Source organism: Acipenser ruthenus, chromosome 10, assembly GCF_902713425.1.
Source record: "Acipenser ruthenus chromosome 10, fAciRut3.2 maternal haplotype, whole genome shotgun sequence".
Lineage (NCBI taxonomy): Eukaryota > Metazoa > Chordata > Actinopteri > Acipenseriformes > Acipenseridae > Acipenser > Acipenser ruthenus.
In genome coordinates this window covers 49,831,393-49,844,257 of record NC_081198.1, presented here as the reverse complement: position 1 = coordinate 49,844,257, position 12,865 = coordinate 49,831,393, and the positions used below count along the sequence as shown (strand labels likewise).

Below are 12,865 nucleotides of genomic sequence, written 5' to 3'. Positions count from 1 at the left end.
GACTATCCCTGTCCATTCTCTTTAGGAACAGAAGTGTTAATCTGGAAATTAATTAAAATTAAGTTATACATTGAGACGTATTTTGAAACAGTAAGGGCAAAGGAATAAAACAATTGAATAGTAAAATAAAAAAATCAGTTAAATTACTGTTCCAAATAGTTCCTCCCAAGCTTATATCATTGAAATGATTGTATTCCTCAAAGAAAACTTGCCTTTGCACTTCAAAGAAGGACCTTGCTTTTACCAACCTAAAAGTGTACCAAACTATAGAAATTGAGCAAAAATAAAATGTGAATTGCATATCATCAATGCTACTTTATTATCAGTTGTACAAATCCTAAAAGGATTCCTGTATAATTGAATTGTCCGACCCTGTCTGCATGCCTCTTGTGTTCTTCCATTCTGCATGCTGCTGTTGTTGCCATGGTTCCCCACCTCATGCCCCTCTTGCTCATTCCACCACAGGCTGGTTCACCCAAGGACAGGCCCAAGAAGAAGAGTTCTAAAGCCGTATGTAGTGGCTCAGTATTGACTGGGTCTTCATTTTCAAATGTGGGCTAGGATATGAAGTATTTATTCCTGTGTAGAAAAAAATACTGTGATCAGTGTTTGTTGTACAAATGGATCTCTTTGGTCCAGCTTTGGACCAACTGCTCCATATGATGTGTTACAGTTTTACCAGTTGCCAGCTATACACATAAGTAGCATAAGCTAGATCAGTCAAAATATCTTTGTTTAGTAAGCGCCAGCACCATCTACAGAACACCCACTGTGTGTTGCAACTATACAAATGGAAACCTGGTTCAAAGGAGGTGTCCACTAGATGGCAGTACTGCTTACTAACATAAAGCTGATCTAGCCTCTGATACATACGTCTGTGGCTGCAATCCAGAACCGAAGGGCAGTTTCTGAACTTGGGTTAAAGCACCTTGAACATAAACTTCTCATCATCACCATTATTAGTATTTGAGTATCAGAAGCATGCAAAGGTTTGGCATGGCTCTTCAGATCTGTTTTTGATTGATGCCTTATTTGCTGCTGTTTATTTTCTTTCCTGACAGACCAATGGTTTTGTTGAAGGGTACCACGGATCTACTCCGAGTAGAAAGTCTAGTAGGGTTAGTACCAAGCTCACCAGTCCCTCATCAGTAGAAAGTCTAGTAGGGTTAGTACCAAGTCCATCAGTCCCTCATGGGTAGAAGGTCTAGTAGGGTTAGTACCAAGATCATCAGTCCCTCATGGGTAGAAAGTCTAGTAGGGTTAGTACCAAGCTCATCAGTCCCTCATGGGTAGAAAGTCTAGTAGGGTTAGTACCAAGATCATCAGTCCCTCATCAGTAGAAAGTCTAGTAGGGTTAGTACCAAGCTCATCAGTCCCTTTCTCAAAACAGTGTTTTGCACTTCCACCAGTAGTACAAAAACACCTTTGCAGCAAACTGTCAGACACTCTGCTCCTACACTGGACGTGCACTTTGCACTTAAAGCACTTCTCAGCCTGTCTTTTGATAAAGAGCGATGGTGAACTTGGGATCTCTCTTCATTTAAATATGTTGTTTTATTTCATATGTAGAGCTCAAGGCACAGCGATGAGAGTAGGAGATCACAGTCATCCAGACAGGAGCAGCTACTGGTTTGTTTATTCTTGTTTTCTCACAGAGCTGCGGGTGTGGCTTTGGCATCTAAACTCAACTAACTCTTTTCATTCAGAGGTAGGGCTGCCATGTTTAAAACGTATACAGCAGACACTTCAGTGTCGTTTTACTTGTACTAAACATTTAGACATTCACTAAACTAAACTTGGTGAATTGATTTTGCTGTCGGGGAAATATTCAAGTCAGGAAACTCATTTATAAATATAATCAATCTGTGTAACATCCGGATGCAGATTGGATTGAAGACTATAACTAGAACTGGTGGTAGGCAGCCGCAGTTTGATGTTGGAAAGAGATTAAATTGTGTTTTATAGACTTGTTCCATGGTACAGAGAGACACAGTTTGTATACATAGTGCATTTACAGACGTTCCTGAACGTGGGAGCCGTGCTGTCGAGTGAAAGTATCCTTCCTGACAAGTGCTCCCTGCCAAACGTATTGTTTGTCACTGCTGCTGTCACATAATGCTGTTCTTTCAAGCCAGGGAGTGAGGATTGTGAGGGAGAGTGGAATGGAAGTGGGGTTTGCTTGCATATAGTCTGCATGCTGTTTTTTGCATTTACTCCTACAAGCTGTTACAACAGATCCAACAGCATTGTCTTCACGGTAGGTTATTTTACTCCGTGCGCAGGAAGCTACGTGGTAAGTGGAGGGTCTAGGGGCTTTTTGTAATAGCATTTCAAAGGGTATCTTTTTCATTGACAGTTTCCCAAGATGCGTTAGAATTGTTTCTGTATCATAACTGTTTTAGTAAGGTAGCAGTTATTGGTATCTGTAAATAATGACATCAAACAATAAAGTAAAGTTTGTAATTTGTTTTTGGAGCCATCTGGTGGACAAATCTGGTAAAGCGGTTCTTCTGTTGTGCAGAGGAAGTTGTAAAAAACAAATCTGTACTAACACTCTACTACCGTGCACAGCGTTCTGCATGTGGGTTTGTTGGAGGTGACTTCACAAAGTGTGTTGTGAAAACAAGGTGCCTGTTTCATTGATTTATGATGCCCCAGTGTGTGTTCCTGCATCACATGCTGTACCAAGTGCTTCTGGTGCTATGCAGATCTTTTAAACAACTATTAACCAAGGCAGACCTTCCTTAACCTGTACTAGACTTGAAGATAGATATAGAAGACTGCAGATTGATGGCAACTAAATGAATTGGTTCTGATTACAGTATGTAAGAAAAATTAGCAGTAGGTTAAGGGATTGAAGATATCAAATTGATGCCTGAATCTTGCATCCCTATCAGTCCCAAGTGCATGCATTTCTAGTTTACAATGAGAAATGAGGTTCCTTTATTCAAAGGGAATAGCTGCTTTGTTTCTGCAGGAACTTGTCTTGGACTGAAGCCTCTGGTAATGAAGACCCCGCTCTGTGTATTGTGTTTCAGCAGCACATTACGGGAGAGTCGGCTATTTATAACTCACAGGCACAGGGAGCCTATTTCCTGTCCCTTGCATATGGTTATAATTATGGTTCTGAAGACAATCTTTTATGTGAAGGTTGGGAAATGACAAAAAAAGAAAACTGACGCAGGCATCTGGATGCTTTGTAAACTTCAAAAGACATTTTCTATAAACAACTTTGCCTTTGGTTTCTTCTGAGTCTTACAGAAACGCCTGTGAACTCTGACAGTGTTAGGACACTGTGTAGGGTAATCAGTGGGCTGTGGCAGTGTTAGGACACTGTGTAGGGTAATCAGGGCTCTGGCAGTGTTAGGACACTGTGTAGGGTCATTGGTTTGATGAATAAATAAACCCAGGTTAGTATATATGCTTTTAATTTCCCTGAATGTGTTCTAGTGCTATTGAACTGGGTGCTTAGCGGTGCAGCTCCCCTGTCTCACCTCTTTCTGACTCTTCCTCACCTCCGCAGGGGAATCACTACTCCTCGGACCGGTACAGTAACAGCGGCCTCTCCTCCTCCTCCAGGCCCCAGTCTTCAGCTCAAAATGGAACGCGGGTCTGTCTATCTCTTTCGCTCGCTCACTAATACTCAGTCTGTCTCTCTCTCTCTGTCTCTCTCTCTCTCTCTCTCATGGTTGTGTTTTTTTTGTTTTGGTAATATACTTATAACTTACCTTTTTTGTGTGTGTCCTATTTTTTTAATCTTTCTGAAATGCGTTTTTGTGGATATCATATCTTACGACTATGTAGCAATAGCCAGGGCAGACTCTGAATTACCTGAGATTTTTTTCAGGATGCTCGGACTATGTGGAGCACACTAATTCAGAATCTGCCCTGCCTATTGTTGCCAGACTGAATCTTAGAAATACAGTATTCACCAAAAACAAAACTGCAAAGATGAAAAAAAAAAAATGTATTGCTTAAAGGCCTCCTTAGGAATGATTTATTTGAGCTGCAAAATCCTAAATCAGTAAACTGTCTTTTTATACAATATATATGTGTGTGTGGATGCATGCTGTGTACTGTACTTGGGCTAATATATTTTGTGTTGCCCGTTTTATAAGATGGTTTGTAACCAATACCCATTTTTGCTACATCCACTTTTAGAGTTGGGGACACACACCATGTATGGTCTTTGAGTTAACTGTATATGTATAGTTAGTGGTCTACCTAAATCATGGTAAATGTACATATCGATCGTATTTTCTCCAAAGACACATTACAAGATGTGCAAAACAATTACCTCCATCTGCATGCACAGTTTCTTTTGGGAAATATCTTGACACGATCAATCACCGAAATGTACTTTGCTTTTTTTGCTTTGTCGTCCATTTCTGGAATTTTACCTCCAATGCTGAAAATTAGATTTTAGCAACCTAAATCAAAACAATGCAGCACTGACTTTGTCCCACACCCCTACTGTACAGTACAGACGCACTGATAGGCTGATTAAATCTTTGTTGTCATTTGAACAGTAAACAAGAATGTTAACCACTTTGGGGTATTTTTTTGTAAATGTTATTTGCTTAGGATGTGTTTTTATTTTTTTGGGGGCATAAGTGCAGTGCACACAGGATGGCGAAGGAATTAAAAAAATCCTATCTACAGAAGGAAGATACATAGTTTGCGTTGTGCAGTAGTTATTTAAACAAGGTTTCTTTTTTTTTTCTCTCTCTCTGTACTTGTCCTGTGTGCATTGGCCCCTAAATGAGGTGAATTTCGCGGACCCCTCAATTTCACGATTTCTGCGAAATCGCGATTTACGTAGACCCCTATGTACAGCTCACCTGAGTAAAATCAACAATGCATGCGTAGAGCAGGTCAGTCAGCCCGAGGTATATTGTTGTACAGCTGCAGATGAGGGCAGGTCAGGTCAGCCCGAGGTATATTGTTGTACAGCTGCAGATGAGGGCAGGTCAGGTCAGCCCGAGGTATATTGTTGTACAGCTGCAGATGAGGGCAGGTCAGGTCCGCCCGAGGTATATTGTTGTACAGCTGCAGATGAGGGCAGGTCAGGTCCGCCCGAGGTATATTGTTGTACAGCTGCAGATGAGGGCAGGTCAGGTCCGCCCGAGGTATATTGTTGTACAGCTGCAGATGAGGGCAGGTCAGGTCCGCCCGAGGTATATTGTTGTACAGCTGCAGATGAGGGCAGGTCAGGTCAGCCCGAGGTATATTGTTCTACAGCTGCAGATGGCTAATTTATTCCTGTTTTTTTGTGTGTTTTGTTTTTGTTTTTCCATAGCCTTCCATTCTTTGTAGCGATGCCCATCCACCTCGGAGCCTCAGGGTTTGTGTTTCAGATTAACAGCCGTTACAAACAAGCACCTCACATGAGCACACTGAATGTCAACATCACTGTTCCTTCTCTGGATTCCTTTGTTTGCTTTGGCCCTTTATATTTATAGGTTTCACTCGATGGAGTCTATTTTAATAAACAGCAGAGGGTCTAAATACTGCCTCTCTTTAACCCACTTTTTCCTACTGTTTTCAATCCAATGGGGATTTATGGACTGCCTTATTAACATCACTAAATACAATCCTATGTGGTAAAAAGTGATGGAGCAGTTTTTTTTAGTTTTGTGTTGGCATTTTTTAGATCAGCCAATATTAAGATCATTGAAATATACCCAAAGTGTACACAGAACACTACAGACATGCTGAACTCACTCCCTGTCCACCAGTGAATGGGTAGTTCAGAACACTGGCTATCCATGGTTCTCCCTGGCCACCACTCTACTCCAGAGAGATTTGATCAGATCCTGGGATTCATTACACAGCATGAGCTGTAATACAATCAATGGCCAGCAGGGAGAGATGATACAGTCGACTCCGCATAATTGCATAGGCTCGGGACCGGTGTGATGCTATGCACATAACCGGAGTATGCAGATAACAGGAGTAAGGGAATGCAATGGGATACAATGACAATAGGTCTATACGTAGGTGTACATGTATATATGACTCGTACACCTGTAAAACATTAAAACATCACTTCTCCACAGCAACACATTAAAAGTACAATATAGCGGGCATGAAGGCTTGTATACAGTGCAATGTATTTTATTTAAAGTAAAGTAGCCTACTGTACACCTTCAGAAAAAAGAAAAAGAAACCAACGAAATACCGGTAGGCCTATGCTATACAGTGCTACTCTGCGCTCGGTGCACACACTACTGTATTCCCTGCCAACGCAGGAAAAAAAAAGATGTATGCACTACCTTACTGTATGTATTGTGACTACGACGTAGGAACAAAGTCTTTGATAGAAGTCTGCACAGTATCTGGCCTGAGCTTATAAACAAGTGATTTCAAACTATAAAAACTGTTGTAAGTCTCGCAACTATTTGACTTCATGAAGGCTCGTAGTGTGCAGAGGCTGCTGAGAAACTGAGAAGCTGAGAAGCTGGGTGAGTTGTTTCTTCTGTTGCTTCCTCACTATCATCAGGCTCCAAGTCTGCCATCTCTGGCAATTGCTGGACATTAGCAATAATGTCAGTGTCAGATTTTTCTTCATCAGTAGGTTGGTCACTGTCTGTAGCGATGTAGCGACTGAAGTCTTCTAACTCCATTCCTTCTGGCACAGAGACATCTGAATTGGCCTCATCGTTGATCCCTGGTTGTTCTTCTGCTTTGTTTGACTGTTTAACAAAACTCGCTCGTCTGTAGCAGTTGGCAATGGTTGAGTCAGTGATTTTGTTCCAGGCTTCTCTCTGCAAATGCAACGAGTCCAAGAGTGTCAGTTTTCTGGCTAGTTGTGGTGCTGTAGCTTTGGTTTCTGTGCTATCTATAGTGTTTACAAGCTGGCGAAGGAAATGTGATCTGTAGTGCTTCTTGAATTTGGCAATGATTCCTTGATCCATTGGTTGGATTAGAGACATACTGTTTGGAGGTAGGAAAATTAGTTTGACGTTTGTTAATGTAACGTCATTCACGTGTGCCCGCACAATTGTCACATAGCATCAGGATCTTTCATTTTTGGCTCTCATGATATTGTCTGTTTTTTTCAGCCATGCTTCCCAAATTTCTCCTGTCATCCGTGCATTCTTATTGGCCTCATAGGCAACTGGCAGTCTCTTTACTTTCTCAAAGGAGTGTGGATTCTTGCTCTTACCGATAACCAAGAGCTGTAATTTTTCGCTGCCGTCCATGTTACAGGCAAACAGTAGAGTGACGCGGTCTTTTGCTATTTTTGCTCCTGACACATCCGACCCCTTAACTGACAGTGTCCCGCCTGGTATGCCTCTCCAGTACAACCCATTTCATCTGCATTAAAAAACAGGACCAGTTGCATTCTATGCCATGAAACGATGCATGCAATTATCCAGTATGCAAATAAGAGGAGTCGACTGTATATACCTTTTTGCAAACCTCATGAACCGTCTCGGCCAGTCATGTTCTGAGCACTCCATTTGCTTTGATGGATGCCCATTGAAGGTAAAGGGTCTTGAAGACTCAGTTTAACACTTTCAGGCAACCTATTCAAGACTTGAGTTACTTTGTAGGACGTTATGCTTAGGGTCTTGTTGTTGGGTGATTTTAAAAGTATTGATTGTCCTTGGATTCAAATCTGGATTTTTATTTTATTTTTTAATCTTAACTCCAACCTGTTAGAAATCCACCTTCCTAGTTCCACCCAGAACTAACAGTAGGTAAATACACTAATGCCTCCTGCTGGAACAGTAACCCTTCACGATAGTGAATAGAATATACCCACAATAGTGGCATCTGAGCCCAGTTAATGATGAAGAGTAGGTGGGTCGGGTTACTAGAAAAGCAGATCATATTATGTTATTCATGGTATTTGTTACCTGTATTTCACTACTATTCGTGGGTTGTCTGGTATGACCTATCTACAGGTGGATGTTGTGTGGTGGTGGTATTGCTGCATGGATGTGTTGCCATCTCTTTACTGTCTGGGTTTTGCAATGCTGTTCTGTGGTTTGTCCATGTTTCACTCTTTGTGCCCGTGTCTCTCTTTGATCTTGTGCAGGAGGGAAGAAGGTTTGAGATGAAACCGGTGTCTATTTTACAATAAACATAATGACTAGGCTAATGTTGGTATTACTAGTCCTTGCAGATCTGTTTTTACTGTGTTTACCAAGGAACAGACTGGCATGGGTCCAGTATAGCTCTTCTACATTGAATCCGGATCTAAATGTAAAGAATACTGTTAGGCTAGCCTACATGAGCCTGTTGGGGATCTGTTTGCAGTATTGCCTGAATAAGCTGGTCATTAAAGTAAAACTTGATCTAGCAACAAATGGGGGCCATTACATCTACATATCAATTTATGTTTAAATTTATAAATGTATAAATCAGACCTAACAATCAGTATTGCAACATACTGTAAACCCCCCTTGGATCATATCCAAACTAAATTGGGGACCCCTTTTAATCGCAAAACCTCTCCTCTCTTCCCTCTTGGCGTTACTCCTTTTGCATGCGTCTGTTGCAGTTGGTCCGGAGCCCTGCACTGCGGACCCTGCCTGCCCCCTGTTCCACGTGGTCCTGTGTGCGGACCCTGCCTGCCCCCTGTTCCACGTGGTCCTGTGTGCGGACCCTGCCTGCCCCCTGTTCCACGTGGTCCTGTGTGCGGACCCTGCCTGCCCCCTGTTCCACGTGGTCCTGTGTGCAGACCCTTCCTGCCCCCTGTTCCACGTGGTCCTGTGTGCGGACCCTGCCTGCCCCCTGTTCCACGTGGTCCTGTGTGCGGACCCTGCCTGCCCCCTGTTCCACGTGGTCCTGTGTGCGGACCCTGCCTGCCCCCTGTTCCACGTGGTCTTGTTGCTCACTCTGACGCGCTCTGGTTTCTCTTGTCTGTAGGGCTCCCTGTACGAGGAGAGTGTGCACAGCGGGACACGCCGCTTTAGTGCCCCTAGCTCTCGAGCTGTAAGAACTCTTTCTTGCTTTCATGTGTTTCCAGCTGCCTGCCTTTGGCTTGTCCTGTGTGAACCTTTTCTTTTGCCAGTGCAATATGATTTTTGAAGAGCTCACATGTAAACCCATCTCGGTGACATGTACAGCAGAACCTCATAGTGATGAACCCTGCAGGGGTCCTGGCTGCTGTAAATTATATGAACAACAAACACTGGACGTTTTACCAGTTAAACAGCTACAATATTAGATATATAGTGACAGGAAAGTGATATACAGTGTGTATGCGTGTGTCTATATATATATATATATATATACAGTATATGTGTGTGTGTGTGTATGTGTGTATATATATATATATATATATATATATATATATATATATATATATATACAGTACTGTGCAAAAGTTTTAGGCAGGTTTGAAAAAATGCTGTAAAGTAAGAATGCTTTCAAAAATAGACATGTTAATAGTTTATATTTATCAATTAACAAAATGCAAAGTGAGTGAACAGAAGAAAAATCTACATCAAATCAATATTTGGTGTGACCACCCTTTGCCTTCAAAACAGCATCAATTCTTCTAGGTACATTTGCACACAGTTTTTGAAGGAACTCGGCAGGTAGGTTGGCCCAAACATCTTGGAGAACTAACCACATTTCTTCTGTGGATTTAGGCAGCCTCAGTTGCTTCTCTTCATGTAATCCCAGACAGACACGATGATGTTGAGATCAGGGCTCTGTGGGGGCCATACCATCACTTCCAGGACTCCTTGTTCTTCTTTACGCTGAAGATAGTTCTTAATGACTTTCGCTGTATGTTTGGGGTCGTTGTCATGCTGCAGAATAAATTTGGGGCCAATCAGATGTCTCCCTGATGGTATTGCATGATGGATAAGTATCTGCCTGTACTTCTCAGCATTGAGGAGACCATTAATTCTGACCAAATCCCCAACTCCATTTGCAGAAATGCAGCCCCAAACTTGCAAGGAACCTCCACCATGCTTCACTGTTGCCTGCAGACACTCATTCGTGTACCGCTCTCCAGCCCTTCGGCAAACAAACTGCCTTCTGCTACAGCCAAATATTTCAAATTTTGACTCATCAGTCCAGAGCACCTGCTGCCATTTTTCTGCACCCCAGTTCCTGTGTTTTCGTGCATAGTTGAGTCGCTTGGCCTTGTTTCCACGTCGGAGGTATGGCTTTTTGGCCGCAAGCCTTCCATGAAGGCCACTTCTGACCAGACTTCTCCGGACAGTAGATGGGTGTACCAGGGTCCCACTGTTTTCTGCCAATTCTGAGCTGATGGCACTGCTGGACATCTTCCGATTGCGAAGGGAAGTAAGCATGATGTGTCTTTCATCTGCTGCAGTAAGTTTCCTTGGCCGACCACTGCGTCTACGGTCCTCAACGTTGCCCGTTTCTTTGTGCTTCTTCAAAAGAGCTTGGACAGCACATCTGGAAACCCCTGTCTGCCTTGAAATTTCTGCCTGGGAGAGACCTTGCTGATGCAGTATAACTACCTTGTGTCTTGTTGCTGTGCTCAGTCTTGCCATGGTGTATGACTTTTGACAGTAAACTGTCTTCAGCAACCTCACCTTGTTAGCTGAGTTTGGCTGTTTCTCACCCAGTTTTATTCCTCCTACACAGCTGTTTCTGTTTCAGTTAATGATTGTGTTTCAACCTACAGGTACACTTTGTGCAAGTGTACCTAGAAGAATTGATGCTGTTTTGAAGGCAAAGGGTGGTCACACCAAATTTGGGTTTGATTTAGATTTTTCTTCTGTTCACTCACTTTGCATTTAGTTAATTGATAAATATAATCTATTAACATGTCTATTTTTGAAAGCATTCTTACTTTACAGCATTTTTTCACACCTGCCTAAAACTTTTGCACAGTACTGTGTGTGTGTATATATATATATATATATATATATATATATATATATATATATATATATATATATATATATATATAATTAGTTCTTCAGGTTAAAGGTGTAGACCTTTTTATTCACCACAGCCATTGAAAATAATAGTGTTTGAAACATTTGAGGTTTTATTGTATATTAATCTTAGATTCTGGTTTCTAATACAGGTTTTTAAAGAAAGGAAGAGCTCATGTTTAATACTAATCCACAGTATGCCTTTTCACACAGTCATATATGTGTCAGAGCTCAGTTTTAATTCTGGCACGGTGACAAGTGACTGGTGTGTTTATTACTTTGTCTATTTTTGCATTTGGCGCTCTTCATTTGGCAATGATTTTAAGTATGTTGTTTACAAGTGCTGATTGACTAACGCTTTGAGCTGCTCGGTGATTCACTAGACACTAACGGAAGAGTTCTCAAAGTCTGCAATTCAGTTCATACTCCACGCTAACCTGTATCAATTTATGTCTCCAAAAGCTGGTACAGTAATAGTTTTACCACCCTTACCAAAGCAAAGCAAAATAGTTAACTCCTTACAGTAAGAGAGGGAGTTACATGTTTCCCACAAGAAGAATAAAGATAACGTTTGTGACTAGGACCTTTTTCCACTTATCTCTTCTGTTGGTTTCCATGTAAGCTAATAGGAGTTTCTGTACCTTACCTGCTGCTGTCCTTGCTAATGTCTCTCTCTCTCTCTCTTGGTCTCTCTCTTCTTTCTCTTGGGCTCTCTCTGGCTCTCCACGCAGCCCTCGGAGTACAGTGGTTTCCCGGGCTCCAGCTCCCGTGCTTCCTCCCGGGCAAGCTCGGCCCGCGCCAGCCCCGTGGTGAGCACTCACAGGCAGTCCAGACCAAACTCCAGACCAGAGCCTGGGCAATGGGCAGTATTGTAGGCCTGGCTTCCCTGTGTCCAGTCCAAAAGGGACCATGCCAGTACAGAACATAGCATGGGGATGGAAACAAAACTCCCATCGCATAGCAGTTTGATCCATTCCTGGTTTTACTGTGTTTAATAAGACACAACTGAGCTTTTTACCTACTGATACACTGGGGCTAATCAAGCATGTTGTAAAACCTGAAATGGGTGAAACAGCTGTGCAATAGGAGTTTCATTTCCATCCCCGTGGCATTGTGAATCTGGAAAGGAATATACAGTAGGTTGGCAGTCAATGTTTCAGTGGGGTCTTTTTCAGCAACATTTGAAAATAAGCATTGTCTGGTGGTCCATACACCTGACTTTCCTTACTGGGCTATACAGCCTGAACACTGTTATTTTATACTACCATGTGGTGTTTTATTTTTTTCTTTTGCAATTTGGTTTAGGCAGCACCCCTCCTAGGATGATCTCTGTATATTTCATTGTTCCAGCCATGATATACAAAAAAAAACAGAGACAGAATTAAGGTCTGATTACACTGGGCACGGTAGCGGAAAGCAGTAAACATTGCAGCAAAAAAAATTGAATCTATTGTTTTGAGTGGGTACAGTTACACTGAATGTGGAACGGAAAAGCGATGGCTTCAACTGTATGATAGGTCCCAATAATGACGGGCTTCTTGCAGTATTTCATGGAGGTTTTTTGTACAAGTTTTTAAATTATATTATAAATCTCTTGGATTTGCCATGCCAGGTAAACAATTAAGTCATGCAGTGCACACTATCTTTATATGGTGCAGAATAACATTGTTTGGTTAAGACGTGAGTTACACAAAAAAAAACCACAAAAAAAAACCACATACATAATGTCATTATAATATAATGTAATGTATATATAATAACGTTTATTAATCTAAATATAATGGTCACTCTGGAGAATGCTACACAGGTGGTACACTGCATGTTTTTTTTATATAATAGACACATACACAAATATATTTATCCTTTATTTCTTGCCATCCTTCATCAAATTAATTTTTTCTCAACATTACCATGTGATAACACATTTACATATACCGAGAGGTTTCCCGACGCCAGTGTAATATGAAAAAGCGCACGGCTTATCGCTT

At 41.7% G+C, this 12,865-nt stretch overlaps 1 protein-coding gene across 29 annotated transcripts in view; it reads left to right on the top strand.

The window, feature by feature from the left end:
• The window catches only part of LOC117410431 (nucleoprotein TPR-like), a 55,747-nt gene that overhangs the window by 27,384 nt on the left and 15,498 nt on the right, over positions 1–12,865 (top strand). For 4 of the 29 annotated variants that reach the window (XM_059032501.1, XM_059032500.1, XM_034017046.3 and 1 more), the window contains one exon: positions 11,609–11,686. The exons of 9 other annotated variants lie outside the window; for them this stretch is intronic. In XM_059032501.1, coding sequence (XP_058888484.1) covers positions 11,609–11,686 — 78 coding nt within the window. Of the gene's footprint in view, positions 1–465; positions 511–1,061; positions 1,119–1,569; positions 1,630–1,668; positions 2,258–3,523; positions 3,611–5,299; positions 5,345–8,880; positions 8,947–11,608; positions 11,687–12,865 lie in introns of those variants that run through there. 16 more of the 29 variants (XM_059032487.1, XM_059032494.1, XM_059032489.1 and 13 more) reach the window with 12 other exon arrangements.